This window comes from Anomaloglossus baeobatrachus, chromosome 3 (genome assembly GCF_048569485.1).
Source record: "Anomaloglossus baeobatrachus isolate aAnoBae1 chromosome 3, aAnoBae1.hap1, whole genome shotgun sequence".
In the NCBI taxonomy this organism is placed as follows: Eukaryota; Metazoa; Chordata; class Amphibia; order Anura; family Aromobatidae; genus Anomaloglossus; species Anomaloglossus baeobatrachus.
In genome coordinates this window covers 32,334,331-32,355,290 of record NC_134355.1, presented here as the reverse complement: position 1 = coordinate 32,355,290, position 20,960 = coordinate 32,334,331, and the positions used below count along the sequence as shown (strand labels likewise).

At 47.3% G+C, this 20,960-nt stretch overlaps 1 protein-coding gene across 2 annotated transcripts in view; it reads left to right on the top strand.

Moving 5' to 3' along the window:
• The window catches only part of MARK1 (microtubule affinity regulating kinase 1), a 259,764-nt gene that overhangs the window by 213,410 nt on the left and 25,394 nt on the right, over positions 1-20,960 (top strand). For both annotated transcript variants that reach the window (XM_075339110.1, XM_075339108.1), the window contains exons 7-12: positions 1,970-2,026; positions 8,678-8,914; positions 9,061-9,180; positions 14,834-14,933; positions 15,192-15,304; positions 18,600-18,753. In XM_075339110.1, coding sequence (XP_075195225.1) covers positions 1,970-2,026; positions 8,678-8,914; positions 9,061-9,180; positions 14,834-14,933; positions 15,192-15,304; positions 18,600-18,753 — 781 coding nt within the window. The remainder of the gene's footprint in view (positions 1-1,969; positions 2,027-8,677; positions 8,915-9,060; positions 9,181-14,833; positions 14,934-15,191; positions 15,305-18,599; positions 18,754-20,960) is intronic.

Below are 20,960 nucleotides of genomic sequence, written 5' to 3'. Positions count from 1 at the left end.
ACATTCCACACGCACATACGGCTAGCATACGGGATACACACGCAGGCCACACATACCATAAAAACGGACCTAAAAACCGGAAAACGGACCCGAAAAACGACCCGTTTTACACGGACGTAGTTTTCACGGATGTGTGTTTCAGGCCTGAGTGCAGACCGTCACCAATCCTATGCGGCAGCATCTACAATAAAACTGGTCTCTATTGTGGTACATAACACACTTGTCCATGATGCCGACGGGTGAAGGGATTGTAACACGAGGAGAAGGTATTGCCGCTTCCTCTGAACGTCGCTTCCTCTGAACGTCGCTTCCTCTACATGTCGCTTCCTCTGAACGCCGCTTCCTCTGAACGTCGCTTCCTCTGAACGTCGCTTCCTCTGGCGTTTAGCTTATCCCTCACAGTAACAAAGGATTGGGCATGTTGAAATTCAACATGCCCCATCCGTATTTACCCTGACATCTGCCATTGGGGAAAAGTTGGCCTAGAATTAAGATGTCCATGAATCACGTTTTGAGAACAGACCGACGACAATCTGATGCTAAGGTGTTTTTTTTTCCCAAAGCAGCTCTGGATGTGAACGAAGCCAACGACATAAAATAGCTCAAGATTAACCATCGGTGTATACTAGGCCTGTGGCAGTGCAGGGGTTAACCCAGTATACACCAGTGGGAATTATCAGCCGTGCATGAACGGAAAATCACCCCCGCCCCACCTCCTCCACCCCCAGTGGATTATTTTCCAGCAGGGCCGGTTCTTGCACTAGATCCCGCGCCGCTCGCTCGGCTGGTGCGGGGCGGCAGCTGTTGGCATTCTGCAGGGGTGAGCGCTATAAATACCTGTCACGCAGGGAGCGCTCGGGAACGGCACAATCATTAGCCGCCTCTGTTGCCCCTATACTTTCTTCCTTTGCTACAGATTTGGACGCTGTCCAGGCCCTGACAATCTTATATATAATCTAAGATACTGATGCCAGCGTCTTCTCTGTAGACGCAGCATCTCTATGGTATATTGCACGTCTATACCCCTTCACTATGGCGGCTCCTATACATTAGCACCGCACCTTTATGGCTTTCTAAAATAAGGCCAGCACAGGGATCTACCCTGGAGCTGGAGATTGGCTTCCCGCTATGATCTAATGGCAGGGATCAAAGGAAACTCCAATCTCGGCTGTCCATCCAAAGAGACTGCAGCATAATGAAAAAGGTTTCCCCCCTTTATATCTGAAAGCGAAGCCTAGAGCAGCATGCAAACCAGGCGGACCCCATTATACATCAGTGGGGCTTTCCTTCCTTTGCTTGCTTCCCTACTCTACTCTAGAACTAGAAAGCCCATTTACTTTAGTGGAGCTGTAATACCGGACGCAGCCCATGCACAGGGGGTGGCACTGTTTTTGGAAAAAAGAAACCATGGTTGTCTAATACTGTTGTGGGTATGGTACTGAGCCTGTGCATCAAGGATGCCCTTAAAGTAGCTGTAGCTACTTTCCTTAGGGTGTCCATTCTTTTTAAAGGGATTGTTCCAAAATCAAAACAAATCACACATCCTGAATTTGGGACAACCCCTTTAATGGATGGGTCAGACAGAAAATGTCAATAAAAATTGGTAAACCATAAGAATGCCATTGACGAGCCGTTCCCGAGGGCAGCAGTGGTGCAACTGCTTTCCTTAGGGCGCCCATGCTTTTTAAAGGGATTATCCCAAATCAAAACAAATCGCCCATCCTGATTTTGGGACAACCCCTTTAACGGATGGGTCACACAGAAAATGTCTCTAAAAATGAGGAAGCCATAAAAATGTCCAAAAATAATCAAAAGCCCGCAACCGCTCTCCTTTTTGATAGGATCTTTTGAAAATGATATACTTTGGTTGCTATGGGCAATAACCGCACTTCTCCATTGCTCCTGTTTTACTATTGTGATGATTGGAAATACCTACCTGCTGACAGTTTCCTCTTCCTCTTTTGTTTAGATCGTCTCTGCCGTGCAGTATTGCCACCAGAAGTGTATTGTGCATCGAGATTTAAAGGTAATTACTATTTTTTTTTTTCTTGCATTTTCCTTGTACTTTTACTTTATAAAACAATTTTTAGCAGTTTTTATTATTATTTTTTTTTTCATCTCTGTGCTTGTTTAGGTTACTTTCACACATCCGGTTTGAGCAGTGCGGCTCAATCCGGCTGTGAAACCTATGCAACGGGTGCGGCGAAAACACCGCATCCTTTACATAAGTTTTTACATGCGGCCGGTCCGTTTTTTTCCGGTTGCGGCACGCTACTGAGCATGCGCAGTGGAAGAAACCGCATGCGGCGGCCGGATGCGTTTTTTTCCGCATCGCGCCGCATCCGGCGTCCATAGGCATGCATTGAAAATGTGCCGCAGCGGCCGGATGCGGCGCGATGCGGGTTTTTTTGCCGGAGCGAAAAACGCTGCAGGCAACGTTCCATCCGGCCGCGGCATCAGCTAAATCTGCCGCATGCGGCAAAAACCGGACCGAACGCAAGCCCATGCGGCACAATACGGCACTAATGTAAGTCTATGCAAAAAAAAACGCAATCGGCGGCAAAAAAACGGTTGCGGTTTTTCTGCAGAGCGCCGTATTGTGCCGCAGAGCAAAAACCGGATGTGTGAAAGTAGCCTTAGCTGCTTATTATGGCAATATAGCGCAGGAGCTCCCTCTGGTGGCAGCTGTTTAGATTGCAGGACATTATTATTTTTTTTAATTTTTTTTTTTTTTTTTTTTTTTTTTAACCTATTTTATACGTTTTAAGGCCGCTTTACACGCAATGATGTATCTAACGATATGTCGCCGGGGTCACGGAATTTGTGACGCACATCCGGCATCGCTATGATGTCGCTGCATGTAAAGCAGCCTTTAGAGTCAAAAGAAACATCTATTTATCCTCTGCGTGAAGAAAGGGATTATTGGATATCCACACATTGTAGGATGTATTTTTTTGCTTTATAATGACATTATAAGCAGTTGAGTGGTTATATGACAGTTTCCATAGCAGCTCGCCGTATAGTCGGGGTTCTGCGACTTGCATCCAGGCAGGAGGCATTGGTATAAATATCGCTGCAGCACATTTCGCTCCTCCGGTCCGGCTCCGATGGTAAAATACGCCAGACACATCATGGGCTTATCTCCAGTGACCCAACAAGACATTAGTGATGGATTATAGGGAAGGGAAAGGGGCGTTAGCACAAAGGCCTCTGCAATATTGGGGAATTGGAGCGATCTGCTGCAATAAAGCATGCATATATTGTTAGGGAGGAGATAAGCGGCGGTAGAATGCATCTGAGACGCTTATCTCCTGCTAGATACCAGGATGGCACAGTCGGACAGTAGAGCTGCTCTTATGCTCGTGCATTATATGCCGGGTGCTGGTCCCCATAACATTTTTATCTGGATAGGTCACTGTTGTCACAGCTCCGCCGATCAGCAGCTCCGGATGTGCACAGCTCTCTCTACTAGTCGTTCTCGGTACTGCAGCTGAAGTGACACCCTGATGTGCACAGCAACATACACTCTGTAGTGGTCATTCTTGGTACTGCAGCTCAAGTGACACCCGGAGGTGTACAGCTCCATACAATCTGTAGTGGTCGTTATCGGTACTGCAGCTCAAGTGACATCCGGATTCGCACAGCTCCATACACTCTGTAGTGGTCATTCTTGGTCCTGCAGCTCGAGTGACATCCAGATGTGCACAGCTCCATACAGTCTGTAGTGGTCGTTATCGGTACTGCAGCTCAAGTGACATCCAGATGTGCACAGCTCCATACAATCTGTAGTGGTCGTTATCGGTACTGCAGCTCAAGTGACATCCAGATGTCCACAGCTCCATACACTCTCTAGTGGTCGTCCTCGTTACTGCAGCTCAATTGACATCTGGATGTGCAGAGCGCTCTCTAGGGGTCGTCCTCGGTACTGCAGCTCAAGTGACATCCGGATGCGCACAGCTCCATACACTCTATAGTGGTCATCCTCAGTACTGCAGCTCAAGTGACATCCGGATGCGCACAGCTCCATACACTCTAGTGGTCATTCTCGGTACTGCAGCTAAAGTGACCTTCACTTTAATAGGATCGGAGCTGTGCCGCTCCATCTCCTCACTGACAGACCTGCACCCCCCACGACCTGATGATGAGCTAGCCTAAGGCTTAGTCATCCTTCTCTTACTACTAGACAAATCCTTAAGGCACCCTACACTTTCAGTAGCTTTTGTTCCCAACCTCTGAAAACGCACGCTCAATTCCGCTGAGCGTGCAAGTGTTTTCGGTAGGTAGAGGGAAGTGACACCTCCGTCCTGTCCATACATCTCCGGCATTGCATTGCAATCCAAAATGTCCCATCTTGACAAATGGTATTGGGGGGTACTGAGGAGTCGGGAGACCCCCATATACATAGATGAATCATGCATGAATCCCCATTAAAACGGCTTTTATGACATTACAGACAAGTTTAATGGTTGGTTATCAGCTGCAGTACCCGGCACAGACTATGGACAAGAGTGGCGCTGTTTCTGGAAGTGAAGCAGACACCTGCACAGCCTTGGGGGGACCCTCACCGCACTTCACGAGGAAGGTTGGGGCAGGGGGAGCAGTGATTCTAGATGTTTCAGACCCCGACTAAATGCAGAATATCTTCTAGAAATATCTAATGCTCCCCCTCAGCAGGGTCCCGTCATTATCTCAGAAGCTGGGATGTCCTCCATGTTCCTGCATAATGGGCACAATACGGGCCCCCCGGTGGGCAGATGCTCTGCTTAGACCCCAAACTGAGCACATGTAAAGAATTAACCCTCTCTTATTTATTATTATTTATTATTATTTATTTATAGAGCACCATTAATTCCATGGTGCTGTACATGAGAGGGGGGGTTACATACAAAATACGTATACAAGTTACAGTAGACAGACTAGTACAGAGGGAAGAGGGCCCTACCCTTGCGGGCTTACATTCTATAGGATTATGGGGAGGAGACAATAGGTGGGGTGTAGGTCAGGCGGCAGCTCCGCACGGTGGTCGGGCGGCAGCTCCGCACGGTGGTCGGGCGGCAGCTCCGCACGGTGGTCGGGCGGCAGCTCCGCACGGTGGTGGGGCGGCAGCTCCGCACGGTGGTCGGGCGGCAGCTCCGCACGGTGGTCGGGCGGCAGCTCCGCACGGTGGTCGGGCGGCAGCGAGTTCATTGTAGATTGTAGGCATTTCTGAACAGGTGCGTTTTCAGGTTCCATTTGAAGTTTGCAAGGGTAGGGGATAGTCTGACGTGTTTAGGCAGCGAGTTCCAGGAGACTGAGGATGCTCGGGAGAAGTCTTGGAGTCGGTTGTGTGAGGAGCGAATGAGAGAGGAGGAGAGGAGGAGATCTTGGGAGGACCGGAGGTGACGTGTTGGAGTGTAGTGGGAGAGTAGTTCGGAGATGTACGGAGGGGAAAGATTATGCACAGCTTTGTAGGTCAGTGTTAGAAGTTTGAATTGGATACGGTGGAAGATTGGAAGCCAGTGGAGGGACATGCAGAGAGGAGAAGCGGGGTGGTATTGAGGAGAGAGGTGGATAAGTCGGGCAGCAGAGTTAAGGATGGACTGGAGAGGGGCAAGCGTGTTGGCAGGGAGGCCACAGAGGAGGATGTTACAGTAGTCGAGGCGGGAGATTATGAGGGCATGCACTAGCATTTTAGTAGATTGCAAATTGAGGAAAGGGCGGATTCTGGAAATATTTTTGAGTTGAAGACGGCAAGAGGTGGTGAGGGATTGGATGTGTGGTATGAAGGATAAGGCAGAGTCAAAGGTCACTCCGAGGCAGCGAACTTTGGGTACTGGCGAGAGCGTGGTGTTATTTATTGTAATAGATAGATCAGGTGGAGAGTGTAGGTGAGACGGAGGAAAGATGATTAGTTCAGTTTTGGCCACATTGAGCTTTAGGAAGCGAGAGGAGAAGAAGGAGGATATAGCAGATAGACATTTCGGGATTTTGGACAGCAGAGATGTGGCATCTGGGCCAGAGAGGTAGATCTGGGTGTCGTCGGCATATAGGTGGTATTGGAAGCCATGGGACTTTATGAGTTGTCCCAGGCCAAATGTGTAGATAGAGAAAAGTAGGGGTCCTAGGACAGAGCCTTGAGGGACGCCAACAGAGAGATGGTGGGATGAAGAGGTTGTGTGGGAGTGGGAGACACTAAAAGTGCGATTTGAGAGGTATGAAGAGATCCAAGAGAGGGCAAGATCTCTGACACCAAGGGAAGAGAGGGTCTGTAATAGGAGGGAGTGGTCAACGGTATCGAAGGCTGAGGACAGGTCTAGGAGTAGGAGTATAGAGAAGTGCTTGTTCGCTTTGGCAGTAAGCAAGTCATTTGTGATTTTAGTCAGGGCAGTTTCGGTGGAGTGATGTGGACGGAAGCCGGACTGTAGGTTGTCAAAGAGAGCGTTAGAGGAGAGGTGGGAGGAAAGTTCAGCATGGACATGCTGTTCCAGGAGTTTTGAGGCAAGTGGGAGTAGTGATATGGGGCGGTAGCTGGTAGTAGAGGTTGGATCGAGGGAAGGTTTCTTTAGGATAGGTGTGACTGTTGCATGTTTAAAGGCAGAGGGGAAGGTTCCAGTCGTTAAAGATAGGTTGAAGAGATGGGTTAAGGCTGGAATAAGGATGGTGGTGAGGTTGGGAAGGAGGTGGGATGGCATGGGGTCAAGTGCGCAGGTGGTGAGGTGCGCTTTTGAGAGCAGACGTGCAAGCTCTCCTTCGGTGATGGTGGGGAGGAAGTTTATGGGGGAGGGGCAGTGGTCAGCTACATGAAGGGGTTGTGGTGGCTGAGCAGAGAAGACTTGCCTTATTAGGTCGATTTTTTCTTGGAAATAGGTGGCAAAGTCTTCTGCAGAAATGAGGGAGGTTGGAGGGGGCAGTGGTGGGCGAAGGAGGGAGTTGAAAGTGTTGAATAACTGTTTGGGGTTGTGTGTTAGAGAGGATATGAGGTTTCTGAAGTAATCGTGTTTAGCAGAGGTGAGGACTGAACGAAATGTGTGAATTGCATTTTTGAATGTGGTGAAGTCTTCCTGGGAGTGCGTTTTCTTCCACCGCCGCTCTGCAGCCCTAGACCTTTGCCTAAGTTTTTTAGTGAGGCTGTTGTGCCAGGGCTGTCTATTGATTCGTCTCACTCTGCCATGCACAAGGGGAGCGACTGAATCAATAGCTGATGTGAGGGTGGTGTTGTAGAAAGTGGTGGCGCTGTCTGTGTCGTGGAGGGACGATATGGAGGACAGTGGGAGGATAGAGTCGGCGAGGGTGTGCATGTTGAGGTGTGCAAGGTTTCTGCGGGGATGTGCTAGGTGCTGGACAGGGGGGGTAGGTGAGGAGGACAGGGCTGAAAAGGTCAGAAGATGGTGGTCAGATAGGGGGAGGGGGGAAGTTGTGAAGTCAGAAAGGGGACAGAGGCGGGTGAAGATAAGGTCTAGTGTGTGTCCATCTTTGTGGGTGGCAGAGGTGGACCACTGAGTTAAGCCAAAAGACGAAGCAAGGGAGAGGAGTTTGGAAGCAGCTTGTTGGCGAGTGTAAGTGGGGATGTTGAAGTCACCCATGATGATGGTGGGAATGTCAGCAGAGAGAAAGTGTAGAAGCCAGGCAGAGAAGTGGTCGAGGAAGGCAGTGGTGGCGCCCGGGGGTCTGTATATGACAGCCACTTGGAGGTTGGAGGGAGAATAGATTCGGACAGAGTGCACTTCAAAGGAAGGCAGGTTGAGGGAGGGTAGAGGTGGGATTGTGGTGAAGTTGTAGTTGTTAGAAAGAAGGAGGCCCACTCCTCCACCTTGTCTATTGCCAGGGCGAGGAGTGTGGGAGAAGTGCAGGCCACCGTAGCATAGTGCAGCTGGGGAGGCAGAGTTGGATGGTGTCAGCCATGTTTCGGTGATGCCTAGAAAGGATAGATTGCTAGAGGTAAAGAGATCATGAATGATGTGCAGTTTATTACACGCTGAACGGGCATTCCAGAGCGCTCCTGAGAGAGGGGGCGGCAGAGTGGGTGAGAGGGGAATAGTTTTTATGTTGGATAGATTGCGGTAGTTACTATTATGTGGAGAGTGGTGGGTGGGTGATAAAGAGGGGTGTACCATCCACGGGGGGCCAGGATTGGGGGCTATGTCACCAGCAGTGAGAAGGAGTAGAGAAAGGGAGAGCAGGTGGGAGAAGGAGAGTGGACGGCATGGTCTGCGCGATATTAGGAGCGACCTGAGGTTCAGGAGTAGGTCAGCAGATGAGGACAGATGAGAAGGCAGGAGGGACGGGGAGATGAATATTTGCTTAGAGGGTGCTGGGGTGTGGGGATAGCGAAGGAGAGTGAGGAGGAGAGGGGCAAAGACTGTGAGGGCATAGGTGAACATGGTGGGGGTAGTGTGGTAAGTATATGATTTAACAAGTAAGTTGTGTCAGTGGAAAACTTGGTTAGAAAGAGCTGAAGTTTACCTTCTGGTCATGTCTGGTTCATTTCTGACACTTATGAGGCACTTATCCAGAGGCACGCACACAGACCACGGTCATAGACCTAGTGCAGTACTTATATACATGTCTCATTGACCCAGATGAACATCAGCTGACCAGCAGGGGTGAGGCACATGAAAGAATTACAAACAGGTAGGAAGCACTCAAAGAAGAGAAAAAAAAAAAAAAAAATACATTCCTAAAATACTTCTGTGAACAGGCAGAAAACCTCCTCCTCGACGCTGACATGAATATCAAGATAGCTGATTTCGGCTTCAGCAACGAGTTCACCATCGGGAACAAGCTGGACACGTTCTGCGGGAGCCCCCCATATGCTGCACCTGAACTTTTCCAGGGGAAGAAGTACGATGGTCCCGAGGTGGACGTGTGGAGTCTGGGGGTCATCCTTTACACACTGGTCAGCGGATCATTACCCTTTGATGGGCAGAACTTAAAGGTAAGGGGAGAAGAGAAAGGATGGATTAGGAGACAGGTGGAGTAGGATTTAGTGCAGCTTGCTCCGGACACGGGCGATACCTGGTCATCCGGACAAATGGCTGCGTATCTCACTGCTCAGCTAACCTGCCGCTTTCTGTATTTTAGGAATTACGGGAGCGAGTCCTACGAGGAAAGTACCGTATACCCTTTTATATGTCCACGGACTGTGAAAACCTACTCAAGAAGCTGCTCGTCCTGAACCCTGTGAAGCGAGGCAGCTTAGAAGTAAGTCACCGGCAGACACCCCGTCCTCAAATAAGTCACCGGCAGACACCCCGTCTTCAAACTGGAGACGCTCCGGCTCCGGAAACTCCTGCAACATTGCAGGAGAAAATGGGGCATAATATATGTTGCCAGCGAGGAGACGTACACTCTTACATCTCCACAATTGGTGCCAGTCCATATGTTTCGCACACGTTTCGCACTTTTGATGCATATTTATCTAAATCTACCATATACATTTTATCCAGTTTCATGGAGTCCTGCTCCAGTAGGTAAATGTGGGATCATGGTGGTTGCACGTGTGCACGGTCACCATTACTTTACAGGGAAATCTCCGGGGACAAAAGGCAAATCTCTGGGCTCCATATTGTCCTCCAGTCCCATTTCGGCACTTCTTCTGAGCCGGCATCAGGACAGGAGTGGAGTGGGGTCTGGTCGGGGAGGGGGGGTCTGTAAATTTGTGGTGGTTTGGTCTAAGACCACCATCTGCAAACTTGGGCTCTCTGGCTGTTGTGAAACTATAACTCCCAACATGCCCGGACAGCCATCATGAAAAATGGGAGCTGTAATGTGTTGAAGGTTTCTAATCTATGGACTCTGGTTATGTATACAGGGGTTTGGATTGGGGTCTGTTTTTTGTTCTGGTTTTATATATATATATATATATATATATATATATATATGTATGTATACAGCATACCTCCCAACTTTTAAAGAAGGAAAAGAGGGACAAAGTTTGCTACGCGCGCCACGGCAAATTTTTAGGCCACGCCCCCTAACCACACCCATTTCACAGTCACGCCCATATCCACTCCCCATCCACACCCATTCAGCATGGACACGCAGGCAGCCGGCGGGCCTCCAGCACGGAGAGGCAGGCAGCCGGCAGGCAGCCGGCAGGCCCCAAGCACGGAGACGCAGGCAGCCGGCGGGCTTCCAGCACGGAGACGCAGGCAGCCGGCGGGCCTCCAGCACGGAGACGCAGGCCGCCACAGTGAGGCGGCCGGTCGCCCGCACAGTGAGGCGGCCGGTCGCCTTCACAGACAGGCGGCCGGCCGCCCGCCTTCACAGACAGGCGGCGGGCCGCCCGCACAGACAGGCGGCGGGGGGCGCCCGCACAGACAGGCGGCGGGGGGCGCCCGCAAAGACAGGTGGCGGGGGGCGCCCGCACAGACAGGCGGCGGGGGGCGCCCGCACAGACAGGCGGCGGGGGGCGCTCGCACAGACAGGCGGTGGGGGGCGCCCGCACAGACAGGCGGCGGGGGGCGCCCGCACAGAGAGGCGCGGGCCGCCCGAACAGAGAGGCGGCCGGCCGCACGCACAGAGAGGCTCCGGCCGTGGGGGGGAGGGGAGGGGAATCAGCGCTGGGGAGATTCAGTTTACATACCTTAGCAGCAACACAGAGCAGACAGAGACTAGTTTCGGGCAGCGCGCTCCTCTCTGTTATGCCACATCACGTGTTAGGATGGTAGGAGGGAAAAGCAGGGAGGCGGGGAGAGAGTGGGTGGGCGGAGCCCGGGAGACGGCCATCCCGCCCTTGGCAACGGGACAAACAATGCAAAGTGTGATAGTCCCGCTGTATCCGGGACGGTTGGGAGGTATGATACAGTGCTATGCAGAAGTTTGAGCACCACTGGTCAAAATTACTGTTATTGTGAACGGTTAATCAAGTTGAAAATGAAATGATTTCTACAAGGCATAAAGTTAAAGATGACACACTTCCTTTATATTTTCGGTAAGAACAAAAAAAAAATATTTTCATCTTTAACATTTTAAAAATTACAAAAATGAAAATGGGCCAATGCAAAAGTTTGAACACCCTTGGAGATCTGTGTGCTCAGATAACTTTGACTATCATTTCAGACCTTAATTAGCCTGTTAGGTTTGTGGTTTGTTCATTATCATAGTTAGGAAAGGGCAGGTGATGCAAATTTCACAGCTTTATAAAAACCCAGCTTCCTCTAACCTTGTGCAAATAAAACAACAGGCATGGGTTTTTCAAAGCAGCTGCCTAGCACTCTGAAAATCAAAATGGTGAAGGCCCACAAAGCAGAAGAAAGCTAGAAGAAAATAGCAAAGCGTTTTCAAGTTGCCCTTTCCTCAGTTCGAAAAGTAATTCAGAAATGGCACTTACAGAAACAGTGGAGGTCAGGATAAGGTCTGGAAAACCAAGCAAAATTTCTGTGAGAGCTGCTCGTAGGATTGCCAGAGAGGCAAATCAGAACCTTCACTTCACTGCAAAAGTCCTTCAGGAAGATTTAGCCGACTCTGGAGTTGTGGTACATTGTTCTACTGTTCAGAGACACCTACAGAATAATAGGCTTCATGGAAGAGTCATCTGAAGAAAACCTTTCCTGCATCCTCACCATAAAATTTAGCACCAGAAGTATGCAAAATAACATCTAAACAAGACTGATGTATTTTGGAAACAAATCGTGTTAACTGATGAGGTTAAAATATAACTCCTTGGCCACAATGATCAAACCAAATGTTTGGGGAAAAAAAGGAGACAGAATGTCATGACAAGAACATCTCGCCAACCATTAAGCATGGGGGTGGATTAATCATGTTTTGGGTTGTGTTCTATCCAATGGCACTGGGAACATTTCACGGGTAGAGGGAAGAATGGATTCAATTAAAGTTTAACAAATTCTTCAAGCAAACATAACACCATCTGTAAAAAAGCTGAAGTTGAAAAGAGGATCACTTCTACAAATGGATAAGAATCCTAAACACAATTCAAAATCCACATTAGCCTATGTCAAAAGGTACAAGCTGAAGGTTTTACAATGGCCCTCACAGTCCCCTGATCTGAACATCATTGAAAATCTGTGGCTAGACCGCAAAAGAGCAGTGCATGCAAAAGGATCCAGGAATCTTACAGAACAAGAAGACTTTTCCAAGGAAGAAAGCATGAAAATCCCTCAAACAAGAATTGAAAGACTCTTGGCTGGCTACAAAAAACATTTACAAGCTTTGATACTTGCCAAAGGGGGTGCTGCAGGGTACTAACCATGCAGGGTACCCAATATTTTGCATTGGCCAACTTTATTTTTTGTTGTGAATTTAAAAATGTAAAAATATATATATATATATATATTTTTTTGTCTAAAATGCAGAGGATATGTGTTATCCTTAACTTTATGGCTTTTACAGATAATTTCATCTTCAACTTGCTTAATTGTTCAGAATATCAGTAAAGTTGCCCAGGGGTGCTCAAACTTTTGCATGCCACTGCACAGTATATATATATATAGATGGGTTTGGATTGGGGTCTGTATACTTGGGTGAGGTGTTTTTTCTGCCTAAATGGATGTGGGGGGTTGATCTGATCTCTGTAGATACAGAATCTGGGGTTCATAGAGATGGGAGATTTGGTCTGGAGTATGTACAAGGGGGGCTCTGATCTGGAAATATAGAGGGGAAGTTTTGTCTGAGGGGTGTATAAAGGGGGTCCCGGTTTTGTAGATGAGGGATCTGGTCTGCAAAAATATACTGATGGGGGGTCTTGTCTTGGAAGTGTATACAAGGGTTCTGGGGTCTGTAAAAATGGGAATCTGATCTACAAATACACATGGGGAGTCTGGTTCAGGCAGTGTGTACAGATGGGGGTTCTGTCTCGAGGAGGTGTAGATGGGTGGGGAAGTGTGCTGCCCCCTGTAGACCTCTAATGTCACAGTGGTGGGTCCAAGTGGCCGTACTAGGCACTAGCGACAGGCTTTTGTAATGGGTGTTTAAAAATAATATTAAAAAAGAGTTTGTGCCGCCAGTTGGGATGTTCGACTTTGGTATGGCCGGGCACTGCTGAAGGTCCCCAGGAGTTAGGTGGTGGTGCGCAGTGCCGGAGGGTTGTCCTCTCGCCCCCCAACTAGTTCTGGTTCCTGGGGATGTTGAGGTAGGAATGGCGAAGCAGGGAATAATTCAGCCAGAGACAGGACCTTTTACTGGAGCTCTGCAGAACTTTCCAGAACATTCCTTACAGCATTCACAATGATGCGGGTTCTTCCTGCCCCAATGAGAGCTTGGCTTCTCTGCTGTGTGGTGGTCGTGTATTCCTCCTGCTACTAATTCCCTATGTGGGAAAAGGTGTCTTAGTATCCTGGGATTCCCAAGACAAGAACAATCTGGATCTTTAATCCCTTCTGGTGAGCAGGCGACCTGAATCCTGAGGGAAAACTCACTATTTCTTCTAGAAGTTTCCAGACTCAAACGTGTCACTGAGCTCAAAGGGGATTCACGGCTCCTTATAAAAAGGCTAATAGCAGTCTCTCAGTTTTCCACTGACCTTGAAAATCCTGGAGGCCTAGGGACTGATACCCTGCCAATGAGTAGCTGGCCCTCCAGAGGTTTTAGCAGTTACCTCAGGACAGGACGTCTCCATGTTACACTCCTCACTTTACCTCACACCAACTCCAACTCCCCTCTCTGAATTTACCTCACACCTAAGCTCCTCCCTTCTCTCCTTATAGGGTGCATACACAAGCTCCTCCCCTTTCTCCTTCTAGGCCGCACACACAAGCTTTGTTATCAGCTCGGGTGAACAGCCCCAGTAAGGGAGTGTGGGCAAATGTGTGTATGAGGAGAACAGCAGAGAAAACTGAATCTCATTAAAGCTGACGATACATGTAATACATATTGAAATACACATGTAGCTATTATTTGTGGCGACTCAGGCACAGGGCACCACATTACTACAACTCCTAACATACGCAGTCACCAGGAAAGCCGGGAGTTGTAGTGTGTTGAAGGTTTCTGATCTATGGACTCTGGTTTTGTATATAGGGGTTTTGTCTGGGATCTCTATATGTGGGTGAGGAGTCTGCCTAAATGGGTGCGTGAGGGGGGGGGGGTTGATTTTGTCTCTGTGAATACAGATTCTGGTGTTCTTAGAGATGGGGGATTTGGTCTGGACAAGAGGGGCTCAGGTCTGGAAAATATCAAGAGGGGAAGTCTTGTTTGGCTGTGTATAAAGGGGATCCTGGGTCTGTAGATGAGGGATCTGGTCTACAGAAATACATTGATCGGGGTCTTATCTTGGGGTTCTGGGGTCTGTAGAAATTAGGGTCTCATCTACAAAATGTACTGTACATGTGGGGAGTCTGGTCCAGGGAGTGTGTATAGATGGGGGTTCTGACTTGAGGAGGTGTAGATGGACGGAGAGTCTTGTCTTGGGGTCTTGGGTCTGTATAGAGTGGGGGTTCTGGTTTTGGGGACATATTACTGGGGGGGGGCTCCAGTCTGGGATCTCTATAAGGCAGGATTTGTCTTAGATCTGTATAAAGCAGGAAAGGAGGTGTGTTTTGGGGTTTGTGTAATGGTCAGGATGGCGGTCTATCTTGGGATCTGTACATATGGGGGTTTAGTCTGGGGGTGTAGATGTAGTGGTCTGTTCTATGGTGTGTGTAAGTTTAGTGTCTTTATAAATGGGAGCCTGGTTTGGGGGTTTTATATGGTGGGGAGGGGGTGATCCGGCGTATGCATATCCATGGGGTTCACCCTGGAATCTGTATACATGAAGGGCCTCTGAATACAGTCTGGGGTCTTTATAAAGGGGGTCTTGTATCTCCACACATCCTCACACAGGGGTCTCTGCTCACATCAGAGCTTTACATTAATGGCGACTGTTGTAATAGAGGAATTTTCTTTTCTTCTGCAGCAAATTATGAAGGATCGGTGGATGAACGTCGGCTACGAGGACGATGAGCTGAAGCCGTACACCGAGCCTGAACCCGACAACAATGATACGAAGAGGATAGGTACGTGCGGGGGAGGAGGTATAACGACTGGGGTGTGGAATATCAAATCCTTTTCCATCCTCCATTGAAAAGGAGACATTCACAAAAGGAAACCGGCTCCTGGACCTAAGAGGTCATATGGAAAGAGGTTGACTCATTGGTAGTCCTCCTTTAATACAAGTGTCCATACGTTCATTTCCACAGCACTGCACGTCTGGGGGGATTGTGGTTTACGAGGTTATTCCTGCAGATCTGAATGTTTTTTTTTCCATTCTACAGACATTATGGTGACAATGGGATTTTCTAGAGAGGAAATCACCGAGGCTGTGGTCAACCAGAAATATGATGAAGTGATGGCTACTTACCTCCTGTTAGGGAGGAAACCTCCAGAGGTAACCGTCTGTCTGTCTATCTCCCGCATCCATGTATATAAGTCCCCATCCTATACAATCCTGGTATATATGTCCCCCATCCTGATATATATGGCCCTCATCCTGGTTTGTATGACCCCATCTTGGTATATATGTCCTCAATTCTGCTTTATATATTCCGAATCCTTGTTCCCTCCTGGTATATATGTCGCCATCCTGGGATAATTTTGATATATATGGCCCCCATCTTGATATACTTGGCCCCCATCTTGATATATATGGCCCCCATCCTATTATATATGGCCCCCATCCTAGTATATGTGTCCCTCATCCTGGTATATACTAGGATGGTGGACATATATACCAAGGTGAGGGACATATATATATATGTCCCCCATCCTGCTGTAAATGTTCCCCTAACTTTGTTCCATCCTGGTATGTATGTCCCCATCCTGGGACCATTCTGATATATATATGTCTTTTTTCTCCTGTGTGTATATAATGTCTCCCATCCTGGTGTATATGTCCCCCATCCTGGTATATATGTCCCTATCCTGGGACCATTCTGATATATATATCTTCATCCTCGTGTGTGTGTGTGTGTGTGTTTGTGTATAATATGCTCCCTATCATGGTATATATGTCCCTCATCCTGATATACATGTTCCTCATCCGGGTATATACAGTCAGGGCCAGAAATATTTGGACAGTGACACAAGTTTTGTTATTCTAGCTGTTTACAAAAACATGTTCAGAAATACAATTATATATATAATATGGGCTGAAAGTGCACACTCCCAGCTGCAATATGAGAGTTTTCACATCCAAATCGGAGAAAGGGTTTAGGAATCATAGCTCTGTAATGCATAGCCTCCTCTTTTTCAAGGGACCAAAAGTAATTGGACAAGGGACTCTAAGGGCTGCATTTAACTCTGAAGGCGTCTCCCTCGTTAACCTGTAATCAATGAAGTAGTTAAAAGGTCTGGGGTTGATTACAGGTGTGTGGTTTTGCATTTGGAAGCTGTTGCTGTGACCAGACAATATGCGGTCTAAGGAACTCTCAATTGAGGTGAAGCAGAACATCCTGAGGCTGAAAAAAAAGAAAAAATCCATCAGAGAGATAGCAGACATGCTTGGAGTAGCAAAATCAACAGTCGGGTACATTCTGAGAAAAAAGGAATTGACTGGTGAGCTTGGGAACTCAAAAAGGCCTGGGCGTCCACGGATGACAACAGTGGTGGATGATCGCCGCATACTTTCTTTGGTGAAGAAGAACCCATTCACAACATCAACTGAAGTCCAGAACACTCTCAGTGAAGTAGGTGTATCTGTCTCTAAGTCAACAGTAAAGAAAAGACTCCATGAAAGTAAATACAAAGGGTTCACATCTAGATGCAAACCATTCATCAATTCCAAAAATAGACAGGCCAGAGTTAAATTTGCTGAAAAACACCTCATGAAGCCAGCTCAGTTCTGGAAAACTATTCTATGGACAGATGAGACAAAGATCAGCCTGTACCAGAATGATGGGAAGAAAAAAGTTTGGAGAAGAAAGGGAACGGCACATGATCCAAGGCACACCACATCCTCTGTAAAACATGGTGGAGGCAACGTGATGGCATGGGCATGCATGGCTTTCAATGGCACTGGGTCACTTGTGTTTATTGATAACATAACAGCAGACAAGAGTAGCCGGATGAATTCTGAAGTGTACCGGGATATACTTTCAGCCCAGATTCAGCCAAATGCCGCAAAGTTGATTGGACGGCCCTTCATAGTACAGATGGACAATGACCCCAAGCATACAGCCAAAGCTACCTAGGAGTTCATGAGTGCAAAAAAGTGGAACATTCTGCAATGGCCAAGTCAATCACCAGATCTTAACCCAATTGAGCATGCATTTCACTTGCTCAAATCCAGACTTAAGACGGAAAGACCCACAAACAAGCAAGACCTGAAGGCTGCGGCTGTAAAGGCCTGGCAAAGCATTAAGAAGGAGGAAACCCAGCGTTTGGTGATGTCCATGGGTTCCAGACTTAAGGCAGTGATTGCCTCCAAAGGATTCGCAACAAAATATTGAAAATAAAAATATTTTGTTTGGGTTTGGTTTATTTGTCCAATTACTTTTGACCTCCTAAAATGTGGAGTGTTTGTAAAGAAATGTGACAATTCCTACAATTTCTATCAGATATTTTTGTTAAAACCTTCAAATTAAACGTTACAATCTGCACTTGAATTCTGTTGTAGAGGTTTCATTTCAAATCCAATGTGGTGGTATGCAGAGCCCAACTCGCGAAAATTGTGTCACTGTCCAAATATTTCTGGACCTAACTGTATGTCCCTCATCCTAGTATATGTGATCCCCATCCTAGTACATATGATCCCCCATCCTATGTATGGTTCTCATCCTGATTTATATGTCCCCCATCATGCCACACACTTAAAAAAACAAAATACTATTATACTCACCATCGCTCGGTTCCTCTGGTGCGCAGTGTCCTCTTCTGATGCCTGCAACTGAGCAGCATGTAAGTGGTGCAGGGCATGACGTCACTGCCATATATCCCCATTACATGCTGCCGGAATATTCATTCTCTTTAATAGCCGACACATGTGATCGAAGCCTGAGGCTTGGTGCGAACACGTGTGCCCGCTATTAAAGAGAATGAATATTCACTTCTCCTCACGCCCACCTCTCTGTGCCAGCTTCAGTGCGGAAAGGAGGGCGGGATTTTGAATGTGGGAGGCAGTGAATATTCATTTTCTTTAATAGCGGGCACTCAGCCCCAGAGCCAGCTCTTGCTTCCTGTGACCCTCTCCTCATCTGCCGCCGACATCCACAGCAACAGAAAAGAACATCCAGACTATACGAAGCACCCCCCACTTTCCTTCCAAAATGTTTTTGTAACAAAGTGCTTCTTATAGTCCAAAAAATCCGGTATTTGTTATCCATCTGCCATTCTGTCTGTATTATTGCACGGCTGTAAACCTCTACCCAATATCAGAGCTCTGAACATTTAAGATACAAAAAAAACCTATGGCAATGTAATGATTCCATGTATCCTGGAGCCGTCCTTCCTATGTCCAGGCAGTGTGTCAGCAGCACATTAGTCTCTCCATGTACGACAGTGCCATCTGCAGGACAGTAGAATGCACTGCACCTCTATTACAACTGCTGCCATTTACCATGTTTGGCAGGTGGGAAGGACATCAGACTAAGAATGTGTTAATACCTGCGCAGCGCTGCCGTTCACATGGACACTTTTCACATTTTTGGGCTCTTTGCAGTCAGTAATAATCCTGTTTTGTCTTCCAGTTTGAAGGCAGCGAATCTCTCTCCAGTAGTAACCTGTGCCAGAGATCCCGGCCAAGCAGCGACCTGAACAATAGCTCCGTGCCATCTCCTGCCCACATGAAGGTCCAGAGAAGCATATCCGCCAATCAGAAGCAGCGGCGGTTCAGCGATCACGGTTGGTCCCTATTTAGTAAAAACTATATTTTTCGGCATGTCATTTTCCTTACAGTATTATTGCCATTGGAAGTTCCGAGCGTCCTACCAGTCTCAAATCATTCAGGAGGAGTGGAAATAAAGGGTTATACAGTGCCCATTCAAGTGAATGGGGTAACCATACCTATATAGGAGACGATGGGAAACCTGTATGATGCCCCCATTGTGAATTCCCCCTCAGTACCTTACACACGTACACTATACTGGCCCTACTGTACCCCCCCCCCCCTCAACTGCCTCGGTAAAGTATGGTGACTCCAACACAGAATAATCTCTAACTGTGACCCTCACACAGCCCTCCATGCAGTATAATAGTCTCCACATTACACCACACTGTATAAAGGCTCCAACTAGCCCACCAAACAGTAAAATGGCCCCCACACAGCCCTCCGCACAGCATGATGGAGCCCACACAATCCTTCACACTGTATAATTGCTTGCATAATGTATAATGGCCCTCAAATAGCCCTCCATAAAGTATAAAAGCTCCCTCGTAGCCCTCCAAATATTATAATGGCCCCAACATAGCCTTCCATGCAGTGTAATGGGCCACACATTGCCTACCGTATAGTATAATGCACTCCCCATAGTCTTCCACATAATATAATATATCACCCATAGTCCTCCAGATAGTATAATACATCCTCCATATAGTATAATACATCCTCCATAGTCCTCCATATAGTATAATGCATCCCCCACAGTCCTCCATATTGTATAATACATCCCGCACAGTCCTCCATATAGTATAATACATCCCCCACAGTCCTCCATATTGTACAATACATCCCCCACAGTCCTCCATATTGTATAATACATCCCCCACAGTCCTCCATATAGTATAATACATCCCCCACAGTCCTCCATATAGTATAATACATCTCCCATAGTCCTCCATATAGTATAATACATCTCCCATAGTCCTTCATATAGTATAATACATCCCCCATAGTCCTCCATATAGTATAATACATCCCCCACAGTCCTCCATATAGTATAATACATCTCCCATAGTCCTCCATATAGTATAATACATCTCCCATAGTCCTCCATATAGTATAATACATCCCCCACAGTCCTCCATATAGTATAATACATCCCCCACAGTCCTCCATATAGTATAATATATCCCCCACAGTCCTCCATATAGTATAATACATCCCCCACAGTCCTCCATATAGTATAATACATCCCCCACAGTCCTCCATATAGTATAATACATCCTCCATACTCCTCCATATAGTATAATACATCCCCACAGTCCTCCATATAGTATAATACATCCCCCACAGTCCTCCATATAGTATAATACATCCCCCACAGTCCTCCATATATTATAATACACTCCCCACAGTCCTCCATATAGTATAATACATCCCCCACAGTCCTCCATATAGTATAATACATCCCCCACAGTCCTCCATATAGTATAATACATCCCCCACAGTCCTCCATATAGTATAATACATCCTCCATAGTCCGCCATATAGTATAATGCAGCCTATATATATATATATATATATATATATATATATATATATATATATATATATATATATATATAATGCACCCCTCTATAGTTCCTCCATATTATAATGCAATTTTAAGTATGTCCCAGGGAAAAAAAAAAAGAGAAGAGTTAAACACACTCAATATACAAAAGAAGCGATCCCAGGCAGGATTGGAGGGGGTATAACAGTCCTACTATGGTAAGTGTGAATTGTGCGATTGCTGCTAATCAGCGCTGGGCACGCTCTATGAGACCCAGTCTTCTTTAGGAAGCTGACATTCTCTTCATGAACCTGGGTGCTCAGGATGAACAATGCTCCTGGCCCCCTTTCCCTTTTGGATAAAGCAAAAATGAAACCCTATTTTTATTAATTCATAATTAATCAGTGAGCAGAGCCACATGTGAAGGCTCGAGATCACGGAGGCCGCTGGGAGTAGCTGTATAAATGGCAGAGCCTGGATGGAGAGGACTGGTGGAGGAGACCTCATTGTAGCATCCGCCTCGTCCATTAGGAGGATCAATACTTCACCCTTTCCCCAGTGAAGCTCGTGACGCTGCCATGTGGATCACTGGAGACAAAAAATCGAAATGTTCTCCTTTTTGTTAAGTGTCTCACAGTGTCTCAGAAATGGTTATTGATGTGAGTTTATGTCGTCCGC